This window comes from Quercus suber, unplaced genomic scaffold, assembly GCF_002906115.3.
Source record: "Quercus suber isolate HL8 unplaced genomic scaffold, Cork oak 2.0 scaffold_65, whole genome shotgun sequence".
In the NCBI taxonomy this organism is placed as follows: Eukaryota; Viridiplantae; Streptophyta; class Magnoliopsida; order Fagales; family Fagaceae; genus Quercus; species Quercus suber.
Window position 1 is genome coordinate 439,078 of NW_027069530.1, and position 12,864 is coordinate 451,941.

The following is a 12,864-nucleotide window of genomic DNA, read 5'->3' on the forward strand; positions in this document are numbered from 1 at the left end:
CAACAATCCACAAACCCAACAATTGCAATTCTCAAAAACCCAACCCACTGCCGCTGTTTTGCATTCACCACCGTACAAATCACCAAAAATCAAACCCATCCATTATAGCAGATCCGCCAACACCTTCAACATCACAACAAATTCTTTTACATATATATAATGAAAATAAAAATAAAAAGAAACACCAGAAAAAATTACCCCACAAAATCTACAACTCCAAGCCCAAAAGGCACAACTTAACCTGATTAAAACGCAAATCACAACTAAAATTGAAGCCCTCTGCCATTTCTACTATCATCGCGTGAAGAAAAAGAAAGAATGAAGAAGAATAATAAGAAGTTGAGGAAAGAAACCAGAGTAAAGAAAAAAAAAAGAGAAAAAGATGAAAAAGCCCAGCCGTGAAGAAGAACAGAAGAAAAAAAAAAGGAGAAAAAGAAAATGAAAAAGAGAAGCAGCTGAAAGAACCCAGCTTGAAGAAGAAAATAAAGAAAGAAAAGAGAAAAGAGGAGAGGGAGAGAAGAAATATCAGTACGGTGGAGAGAAAAAGTGAAGAAGAAAAAGATGTTTGAGTACATGTGTGGTCTTAAGTGTCTGATCGTGGGTCTTATAATCATCAAATATTTACAAAAATACCTGATATCTTAGTTTTCAGAATTTCTAAACTCCTAGAATTTTGTTTTCAATTCTCATCACTCTAACTCAATTTTTTTTGAGTTTTGAGTTATGAAAACTCAACTCAAAAATTAAACAAAACAACATACTTTGAGTCGGTCCCACAATTTTTGAATTTTGATTTATAAAAACTAAGTTATATAACTCAAAACTCATCAAACCAAACACCCTTGAGAGCCCTCTGCCATCTCTGCTATCATCGCGTTAAGAAAAAGAAAGAATGAAGAAGAATAATAAGAAGTTGAGAAAAGAAACCAAAGTGAAGAAGAAAGAAAGAAAAGAAAAAAGAGAAGAAGATGAAAGAACCCAGCCATGAAGAAGAAGAAGAACAAAAAAAAAAAGAAAAAGAAAAGGAGAAGCAGCTGAAAGAACCTAGCTTGAGGAAGAAAAGGAAGAAAGAAAAGAGGAGAGGGAGAGAAGAAATATTAGTACGGCGGAGAGAAAAAGTGAAGAAGAAAAAGATGTTTGAGGACATTTGTGGTCTTGAGTGTCTGATTTTGGGTCCCATAATCATCAAATATTTACAAAAATACCTAATATCTTAGTTTTCAGAATTTGGAAACTCCTAAATTTTCTTTTCAATTCTCATCACTTTAACCCAATTTTTTTTGAGTTTTAAGTTATGAAAACTCAACTTTTTTTTTTTTGAGTGACTCAAAAACTAAATGAAACAACATACTTTGAGTGGGTCCCACAAATTTTGAGTTTTGTGTTATAAAAATTGAGTTATATAACTCAAAACTCATCAAACCAAACACCCTTGAGAGCCCTCTACTATCTCTACTATCATCGTGTGAAGAAAAAGAAAGAATGAAGAAGAATAATAAGATGCTTAGAAAAGAAACCAAAGTGAAGAAGAAAGAAAGATAAGAAAAAGAGAAGAAGATGAAAGATCCCAGCCGTGAAGAAGAAGAAGAACAGGAAAAAAAAAAGAAAAAAAGAAAAAGAAAAGGAAAAGCAGCTGAAAGAACCCAGCTTGAAGAAGAAAAGAAATAAAGAAAAGAGAAAACAAGAGAAGGAGAGAAGAAATATTAGTACGGTGGAGAGAAAAAGTGAAGAAGAAAAAGATGTTTGAGTACATATGCGATCTTGGAGTGTCTAACTGTGGGTCCCATAATCATCAAATATTTACAAAAACCTATATTCATCTCAAAAAAACAAAAAGACATAAACCCATATAATATATTATTATTTGTACTATTTTTTGATTTGCCGTTTGCCATATACAGTCACAGAGTACAGTTTATAGCTATCTTTGTGAAACAAAGCCACTGATTAGATTCAAAGAAACTAGCAATGAATGCTGCTGAACTGTTCGATGCTGCAATTTCTGGGAATGTTAACAGTTTCAGTAGAGAAATTGGGGATGGGGTTTTAATAAGTCTTGATCAGTGGACATCCTGCAGGGGCAATACTATTCTTCACGCGGCAGCAAAATCTGGGGAGAATCGGATTATGGGAATTGTCCTCAATTCGCTTTCGCCACATTCACCTTTGTATACACCAAATTTCAAAGGCAACACAGCACTGCATATTGCAGTAAGCTTAGGACGTTTTGATATGTCATTGCTTCTAATAAGTCGTGCAGTATACCAAGGTGCTGAAGTGAAACGGTTGCTACTAAGAGCAAAAAATGTGGAGCAGGACACAGCACTGCATCTTGCTGTAAAACACGGTCATTATGACATTGTGGTGTTGCTAATCACGGAAGACCCAAAGTTGACTTTAATTACAAATAATGCTAAATGAAAGGGAGAGGCAAGGGAAAAAGAAAAAGAAAAAAAAAAAAGAGAGAGAGAAAGTCAACTGACATTGGGTTAGTGTGTGGGGCCCACAAATAGTGTGAAAAATATTGAGTGATGAGAAGTGAGTGATGATGCCAAACAGCCTTGGTATTTTTAAGTGATGAGTGATGATTGATGAATGATGGAAATTGAGTAACCAAAAAAAAGCATCCAAACAGCCCCTAAGGCTGTTTGAATTTGGTGAAAACTGAGTTATATAACTCAATTTTCATCACCCATAACTCAAAATATGTAGAACCTATAGAAGAACTTTTGTTTTGGAAGATTTCAGAGTGTTATTTTCATCACTCAAAACTCAAAAAATTTGAGTTGGAGTGATGAGAAACTCCTAACTCCTAACTCAAAACTCAATTCTCAAATCTCAATTCTCAAATCTCATTTCTCATCACTCAAACTCAGTTTTTATATCTCATATCTCTATCTCTACTTTTTCCTTAATTCTATCTTATTTTTGTTTGCTTTCAAATTTGGGTGAGTTTAACTCAAAATTTTGACAAAGTGGCGGAACCCATATACTGTGCAGATCAAAATGGTAACTTGCCCCTCTCCTCCATCTCTTTAATTTTTTTTTCCTCTCCTCTTTCATGAAGTCTGAAACATTGAAACCTTTCTCCTCCCATTTCTAGCCTCTACCACCTCCAACAATCCACAAACCCAACAATTGCAATTCTCAAAAACCCAACCCACTGCCGCTGTTTTGCATTCACCACCGTACAAATCACCAAAAATCAAACCCATCCATTATAGCAGATCCGCCAACACCTTCAACATCACAACAAATTCTTTTACATATATATAATGAAAATAAAAATAAAAAGAAACACCAGAAAAAATTACCCCACAAAATCTACAACTCCAAGCCCAAAAGGCACAACTTAACCTGATTAAAACGCAAATCACAACTAAAATTGAAGCCCTCTGCCATTTCTACTATCATCGCGTGAAGAAAAAGAAAGAATGAAGAAGAATAATAAGAAGTTGAGGAAAGAAACCAGAGTAAAGAAAAAAAAAAGAGAAAAAGATGAAAAAGCCCAGCCGTGAAGAAGAACAGAAGAAAAAAAAAAGGAGAAAAAGAAAATGAAAAAGAGAAGCAGCTGAAAGAACCCAGCTTGAAGAAGAAAATAAAGAAAGAAAAGAGAAAAGAGGAGAGGGAGAGAAGAAATATCAGTACGGTGGAGAGAAAAAGTGAAGAAGAAAAAGATGTTTGAGTACATGTGTGGTCTTAAGTGTCTGATCGTGGGTCTTATAATCATCAAATATTTACAAAAATACCTGATATCTTAGTTTTCAGAATTTCTAAACTCCTAGAATTTTGTTTTCAATTCTCATCACTCTAACTCAATTTTTTTTGAGTTTTGAGTTATGAAAACTCAACTCAAAAATTAAACAAAACAACATACTTTGAGTCGGTCCCACAATTTTTGAATTTTGATTTATAAAAACTAAGTTATATAACTCAAAACTCATCAAACCAAACACCCTTGAGAGCCCTCTGCCATCTCTGCTATCATCGCGTTAAGAAAAAGAAAGAATGAAGAAGAATAATAAGAAGTTGAGAAAAGAAACCAAAGTGAAGAAGAAAGAAAGAAAAGAAAAAAGAGAAGAAGATGAAAGAACCCAGCCATGAAGAAGAAGAAGAACAAAAAAAAAAAGAAAAAGAAAAGGAGAAGCAGCTGAAAGAACCTAGCTTGAGGAAGAAAAGGAAGAAAGAAAAGAGGAGAGGGAGAGAAGAAATATTAGTACGGCGGAGAGAAAAAGTGAAGAAGAAAAAGATGTTTGAGGACATTTGTGGTCTTGAGTGTCTGATTTTGGGTCCCATAATCATCAAATATTTACAAAAATACCTAATATCTTAGTTTTCAGAATTTGGAAACTCCTAAATTTTCTTTTCAATTCTCATCACTTTAACCCAATTTTTTTTGAGTTTTAAGTTATGAAAACTCAACTTTTTTTTTTTTGAGTGACTCAAAAACTAAATGAAACAACATACTTTGAGTGGGTCCCACAAATTTTGAGTTTTGTGTTATAAAAATTGAGTTATATAACTCAAAACTCATCAAACCAAACACCCTTGAGAGCCCTCTACTATCTCTACTATCATCGTGTGAAGAAAAAGAAAGAATGAAGAAGAATAATAAGATGCTTAGAAAAGAAACCAAAGTGAAGAAGAAAGAAAGATAAGAAAAAGAGAAGAAGATGAAAGATCCCAGCCGTGAAGAAGAAGAAGAACAGGAAAAAAAAAAGAAAAAAAGAAAAAGAAAAGGAAAAGCAGCTGAAAGAACCCAGCTTGAAGAAGAAAAGAAATAAAGAAAAGAGAAAACAAGAGAAGGAGAGAAGAAATATTAGTACGGTGGAGAGAAAAAGTGAAGAAGAAAAAGATGTTTGAGTACATATGCGATCTTGGAGTGTCTAACTGTGGGTCCCATAATCATCAAATATTTACAAAAACCTATATTCATCTCAAAAAAACAAAAAGACATAAACCCATATAATATATTATTATTTGTACTATTTTTTGATTTGCCGTTTGCCATATACAGTCACAGAGTACAGTTTATAGCTATCTTTGTGAAACAAAGCCACTGATTAGATTCAAAGAAACTAGCAATGAATGCTGCTGAACTGTTCGATGCTGCAATTTCTGGGAATGTTAACAGTTTCAGTAGAGAAATTGGGGATGGGGTTTTAATAAGTCTTGATCAGTGGACATCCTGCAGGGGCAATACTATTCTTCACGCGGCAGCAAAATCTGGGGAGAATCGGATTATGGGAATTGTCCTCAATTCGCTTTCGCCACATTCACCTTTGTATACACCAAATTTCAAAGGCAACACAGCACTGCATATTGCAGTAAGCTTAGGACGTTTTGATATGTCATTGCTTCTAATAAGTCGTGCAGTATACCAAGGTGCTGAAGTGAAACGGTTGCTACTAAGAGCAAAAAATGTGGAGCAGGACACAGCACTGCATCTTGCTGTAAAACACGGTCATTATGACATTGTGGTGTTGCTAATCACGGAAGACCCAAAGTTGACTTTAATTACAAATAATGCTGGCGAATCCCCACTCTTCCTGGCAGTGGATCGAGGATTTTTTGAAATTGCCCTTCGGATCCTAGAAATTCAAGAATGCTCCGACGAGGGAAGGAAGAACATGAATGTCTTGCATGCTGCAGTCATTCGCGTAGAAATTAGTGAGTGTATATCTTCAACTATGTCTCCCTAGACGTTTTCTTTTGCTATATATATATATATATATATTGGATGATATATACTTTTTTTTTTTTTTACCAAAATTTAATTTATGTTCTTTTGTGTATCCACGTGAGTCCATATATAATACCATAAATGATAAATTTTCGACTTGCAACCTTAAAAATACTCACATAACTTCGTGTAAACTTTGGTAAAATAAGATGTCATGAGCTACAATAACCTTATAAATATACACAAATACTATTCATTTGCAAATCTATTTTTTAGTATTTCTTTACTCATATTGAGATCTGTTGAAATTTAAAATAGAAAAAGTAAGTTCTAATATTAAAATTGACATGAATTTTTGTACAAGTTGATGCGAATGCTCTACAATGTGTTGAGCATTCATATCGTTCATGCAAAATTTTTATATATTTTAGCATAAGAACTTAGTTTCTTTTTTCTATTATATATATATATATATATATATCTCAAAACACCCCACGTCAAATTATTTATTTTAAAATACATTTCATTAAAATATCAATTTTCTTCTTAATTTTTCAATTATTTTTTTATTCTTGCAAAACAACCACCATTCACTCTCTTTTTCCATCCTTGAGATATGAAAAAAATAAATAAATAAATAAATGCAAAATGAATATTGTCAATGTAAATTTACATAATTACTGTAACAACCATGTGTTTTTACATAACTTTCTATGAGTTGATGTGAGTGAATTTTTTACTTTGTTAGCTAAAATGTGGTATTTTTTATTTTATTGTATAAGCACTCATGTGAAAGCTCCTAACTTGTATCTTGGAGAATATTCAACTTCCTAGTTTTGGACATAACGCATATCTTTCAACCAGAAATTTCCTTTTATGTGTTATTTTTCGAGGGAAATTACATTTTACCCTCATAAACTATTATCTATATAACGTTTGCCCCATAAACTATGAGAATGTACACTTACCTCCTAAAATATTATTTGTATAACACATTACACTTCATCCTATAAATAATAGTTTAGGAAAGTAAATATACATTCTCATAATTTATGGGGTAAATGTAAAATGGGTATAGTTTAAAGGGGTAAAGTATGGATTCTATAGTTTGGGGTAGTACGTGTAAAAAATTGGTATAGTTTAAGAGGGTAACTATGCTCTCATAGTTTAGTGGATAAGTATAAAATGTGTATAGTTTAAGGAATAAAGTGTAATTTCCCTTATTTTTCGTTGACTAAAAAAAATTAATAGAAATTTGTTTATTCTGTTGTAATTACTAATTACCCTTACTGGCCGAGTCTTTTGGCTAAATATTGCTAAATTTAAAACATATTTGCGTTATAGGTACTATTACAAGTTATTTAGGGGAATGAGGAGAGAGGTTGAATTTCGGCAACAGTGTTGCCGAAATTCAAGAAAAAGTAGGAGAGAGAATGAGAAAAAGGGAGGAAAGAGAAAAACTTGAATTTCGGCAACAGTGTTGCTGTAATTCATCTGCCCAATTTTCCTCACTTACCCGGATGTGTGAGTGTGAGAAGTGCAATGAGTGAATGCCCATAAATAATAATAATAATAATTGTGGCAATGGTATTGCCGAAAATGTTAGGGGGAAAAAAAGTAAATGCCAAAATTTGGGGAAGAATTAAAGAAAAATATAATGTGCTACGTACACAATATTTTTACAATATTTTCACAATAAATCACAGGTAACTAGTTATTATTAGTTCAAATTTAAATTTAACATTGAGATTACTATTTTAATATAACAATAACAATAAGTAACAACCTGATACTTAGAATTTGTTGTAAAAATATTGTAAAAATTGTATGCACTGAATTGAAAAAAAAAAAAAAAAAACTTTTTTCCCAATTGTGGCAATGGCATTGTCGAAATTGTGGGGAAAATTATTTTTTATTTTCAATTGTGGCAATGGTATTGCCAAAATTGTGGGGGAAAAAAATTGGAAAAAAAAGTTTTTTTTTTTTCCCATTTTTGGCAAATCCATTACACTTTTTTTTTTTTTTTTTTTAAAGAAATGATAAGTGCATATAATTTTTACAACATTTTTACAATAAATTCTAAGTATCATGTTGTTACTTATTATTATTGTTAGATTAAAATAGTAATCTCAATGTTAAATTTAAATTTGAACTAATAATAACTAGTTATATGTGATTTATTGTGAAAATATTATAAAAATATTGTGTACGTAGCACATTATATTTTTCTTTAATTCTTCCCCAAATTTTGGCATTTACTTTTTTTTCCCCCTACCATTTTCGGCAATACAATTGCCACAATTACTTTTTTTTTTTTTGGGCACTCACTCATTGCAATTCTCACACTCACACATCTGGGCAGGTGAGGAAAATTGGGCAGATGAATTATGGCAATACTGTTGCCAAAATTCAAGTTTTTCTCTTTCCACCCTTTTTCTCATTCTCTTTCATACATTTTCTTGAATTTCGGCAACACTGTTGCCGAAATTTAATCTCTCTCCTCATTCTCCTAAATAAGTTGTAACAATACCTATAACGCAAATATGTTTTAAATTTAGCAATATTTAGCCAAAAGACTCCTCACTGGCCTCACACACCATATATATAAGAAAAGAAAAAACCACTGGCGCACACCAAATTATGAAAATAGGAAGCCAAATCTGTCATTAATAAAGTTGATCTTTTATGATGGCATGAGAAAACTTGCAATACTTTCCTCTCCTATATACACTAGTGTTAGTTACTTTAATGTTTTGTTTTCGGGCAACATCAGCTATATATTCTTGGCTATTTCATACAGAGAGTTGGTTTAAAACCATTCGCAAAGATTGGTGGCAGAATATACAAACCTGCTTGAACATTTTTGGATCCTCACAACTGAAAACACGCAAACTCGACATTACCGGAGCAGGTAATCCATCTCCCTTAGGGATATATACTCTCTCTCTCTCTCTCTCTAGGTTTTTCTATGTTTCTGTTATAATATAGACAGACTTGAGTCCTGACAAACGGGTCAGTTCAATTGGATTTAGATTTGATCTAGTAGGATTTCGACTAGATCGGATTTGGTCTAGAAACTAATTAGATTAAAACGAGTTGCTATTCTGATGATCTTTACCTTATCTTTGTGTTAGGAACCCACTAGTTCCTAAAAGGAATGGATGGGGAATTACGGAAATGAATGAAAATTATATTTGAGTAGACTCGAGGTTCTCACCTCTCATCCTCTAAAAACAAGGTATTGTCTTTGAGCCTAGGCTTTGGGATGGGTATAGCTAATTCTTAACAACATGATTCTCTGCCCTTTGTAGATTTTGTGCGCAAGATGTTGGACAAATTTCCGAACGCAATTATGAAAGCTGATGACTTTGGCTGGACTCCTCTGCATTATGCTGCATATTTTGGCAATTTCGAAGTTGTCAAACTATTTTTGGAAAATAATAATATTTCCGTTGCTTCCAAGCGGGACATTCAGGGCATGTCTGCTCTTCACATTTCAGCCAGGGAAGGACATCGTGATGTGATGAGCGCAATCATTGAAAAATTTCCATATACTTGTGAATTGTTAGATAACAGAGGTAGGACAGCTCTTCATCTTGCGGTGGAGAGTGGAAGGACAAATGCAGTGAAAATATTGCTTTCATCTTTAGCTTTTCAGGATCTCATAAATGAGCGAGAAAACGACGAAGGAAACACGGCTATGTATCTTGCTGCCATCAAAAGGAGATACAAATTATTGATATTGCTTGCAGGTGATACGAGAGTTGAAAAAAGGGCTACGAACAAGGAAGGAAAGACCGTTGCTGACATTCTTGAATTAGATAAGCTGCTTAGGTTGATTGAAACGGTGGTAAGCCTAGTAAAACTATGTTAAATTACTGATTTTTGTATAAGTTTAAATTATTAAGAAAAGGTAAATTTAATCATATACTTCTAAATTATTAATTCTTTCAAAAGTTTAAGTTATTGAGAAATGGTAAATTTAATCATTTAGCTAGATACTTCTAAGTTCAAACAAACTATATATATAGTTACTATGAATGAAACTATTTCGGAAAGATTTGAATGGGTGCATTTGCCACTCCCTAAATGTAAAAGTTAAGATGATAAATTATTTTTTAACCTCCTACCTTCTTATTTCCTAGAAAAAAAAAAATCTTTTTACTTCTTTTTAATTTTTTTTATAATTATAATTTTTATATTTCACAATAAGTAATAATTACACGGTGAACTAAACCCCTTTAGGAAAATGTTACTCTTCTGAATTCCTTTGAAAATATTACAGAGGGGGAGATATTCATATTTTAAAATTGATGTGAATACGATCCCACTTAAACTAACAAATAATTCTCTTACTTAGATTTGATGTAAAAGTGTGCTAAAGTATGCTTGTACTTTTAAAAAGTAAGAAGAATTAATTTTTAAAAAACTGTACATAAAAGTTAAAAAACAAAAACCTAGCTTATAAGCTTATTTGGTTGGAAACAGTTTATCTAGTTTATTTGCTGAAAATACTTATAAAAGATAAAAGTTGAATAAAAAAAGTATGTGAATCACAAGGAATCCACAAATAATATGAAAAATAAGCAAAAGTTAAATAAAATAAATATATGACTCATGTAGGACCCACAACTAGTAGGAAAAATAAGTAATATGTTGACTTATAAGTGCATCCCAAATGAGTGCTTAGTTTTTTTTTAATATTTACAAGATGAAAAAAAATTTAATCATTTACCAATGAATTTGTTTAAAAAGAAGGCAATTTAATTAAGTAATATAGTTGAATATACAACATATAAGTTTGTATTGATAGCATGTAGAGTAAATGCAATATGTATTAATGTGTGTATATAAATTCAATATACACGTATATTTGAAGCTTGTTTTGTAGACAAATTCAATCATAATAAATATTCTTAAATCATGAGAGGCTATCATATTGCTAAAGAGAGGCTATCATCACGTGTATTTGAAGCTTAGTCTTGTAGACAAATTCAATCAAAATAAATATTCTTAAATAATGACCAAAATTATTAGGTTCTGAATTTAGAACAAAGTAAAAGAAAGAGAATATGATATTTTGTTGAAGAAAGATGCTAAAAAATTAAAAATTTTACCTCATAAAATTTACAATTTGATATGACAGTATATAAGTGATTTGAAAAATGAATCACTTTTTTCTGTTTTTTTCTTTTTTAGTGATTCATATATATAACACAACGGTTGGAAATGTTAAGGTTGTAGGGTAGTGTTTGTAACACTCACCCTGTTATACATATATTTATTGAACTCATAATTTCAATTAAAAAAATGTGTGTAATAATTTTAATTGAAATTTATAATATAGCATCTCCATATGCATTGATTTGTCAAATGAACTCATTATAGTAAATAGCTAGAGAAGAAGCTCCTTGGATATGGATTAAAGTGTTCGAAATTAAATCTAGCAAGTGAATATATCAAGCTGATAAAGATAGGCGTGACCGCAAAGGGACCCGTGCATGTTCCAACTTCCAAGATAGAAATTAATTTACAACTTAAGGTATCTGTCAGTTACATTTCCCTCTAATCACTTGCAGATAAACCTCATGACATTGCCACAGCATAGATAGAAGTTTTACTGAGTTTGGAGCAAGAGGTTGAGAGACAGACTACGAAAGAGCAGATTGCTGAGAATAAAGGACATGACCAATTTAAAGAGTCACAGATGATAGAACCTGCTGCAAAGGTCCAGGGAGGAAAGGGTGAAGCCAATAATACCGTAGATTTTAAGGAATTGAGAAAATACAATGCACTGGTAATGACACTCATTACAACTGTCACTTCGCAGCAGCCTTCCAAGTGCCTGGTGGATACGACGACAATGGGAAGGCAATTTTAGCTAAAAGCAAAGACTTCAGAAATTTTCTGATATTTGATACATTTCATTTGGTTCCTCAACTTTCTCATTGCTTATTTACTTTGGTATGCCACTAATTCAGAAAATACCTTTGTTCAGAAAATAGTACAGCCACTAGTAGTGTTTCTCAGTATAATCTCCCTTTTATGCATGTTCTTAGCCTTTTCGGAGGGCGTAGCAGCAGTCTTGGATGAAAAATCAAGTCTCTATTCTCTTGCTGCTTTCAGTGAACTGTATGGCTGGTTTTTCCCATAATCCTGTTTGAGATTTTGTACTTTATTTTCACAATCCCATGACCTACGCTATGAACAAATTACGACCGTTCTTATCGTGATCATCATTTCATCGTCTTATCTATTTCAAGGGGGCTCGTAGTCTTAGTACCTGAATTCGTCTTGTAATTTCTCCCTCACCACCAAATGATTCCTTTTCGGCAACTCTTCTGCAACCCATGTGCTCTGGCCGGCAGTTTGTTTTATAAGTTCTGTTTCTTTGTAATGCGATTTGTGTATGGACCTTTACAGTCAGTCCTTTTTGACACGAAAATAAAGGATAGATTGGAACCTATGCTATGTATTAGTTTTCATGGATCGAATTAATGAGATTGATTGTTCTTGGTTTGTGAACAACGTACCGATCATTTTCCAAGAGATTTATATATATATATATATAATTGAATTTTTCTTCCTAGTCAGGTGCTATTGCTTGGTTCTGTTCTATCAAAATTGCCTGTGGAAGTGAAGGAAGCTTGAGGAAGACAATTATAACTTATCGTCCTTCTCCTTATGAATTCTTATTCCTTTGAAAAGGATGCTATAATGAAACATGGTCTTATCTAATTCACAGGGGTTCAGTTTATTTGAACCTGAAGGAGAAGTATATAACCAGATAAATCAATATAATCCTTAATAGGAAGGTCGATTCTATTTAATTAGGCACCCCCATAATATTGTCAATAACAACAACTTAACATTGCTGGAGAATAAATTCAAACCGTATGTGGTGTAAACACCCTTGTTTATGTCCTCCAATAAATGAATGACACCTCAGATTTGTACAAATATAAGAATAGATAGCAATACACCGGATCACAACCCTATTAACTCATATTTTCAAAACAAAATAGTCAAAAAAAAAAAAAAAAAAAATCTATTGTCTTGCCCATTTAAAACTGGCTGCCGCTGTCAAATCCGCCATCGAAGCCCGACAACCTGAGAAGATGGGTTTGAAGAAGCATAGCACCGCAACGTAGCGAGTTGCGGAAGAAGAGAGATCTTCTTCC

The 12,864-nt window shown here is 32.6% G+C and overlaps 1 protein-coding gene across 1 annotated transcript; it reads left to right on the forward strand.

The window, feature by feature from the left end:
• The first annotated feature begins 5,084 nt into the window (after positions 1 to 5,084).
• On the forward strand, positions 5,085 to 11,690 carry LOC111985821 (uncharacterized). Its single transcript, XM_065772859.1, is given in 5 exon segments — positions 5,085 to 5,660; positions 7,494 to 7,508; positions 9,009 to 9,533; positions 11,292 to 11,502; positions 11,505 to 11,690. Coding segments are annotated over 5 exon segments (1,482 nt in total). The 3' UTR covers positions 11,660 to 11,690.
• The last annotated feature ends 1,174 nt before the right edge of the window (positions 11,691 to 12,864 follow it).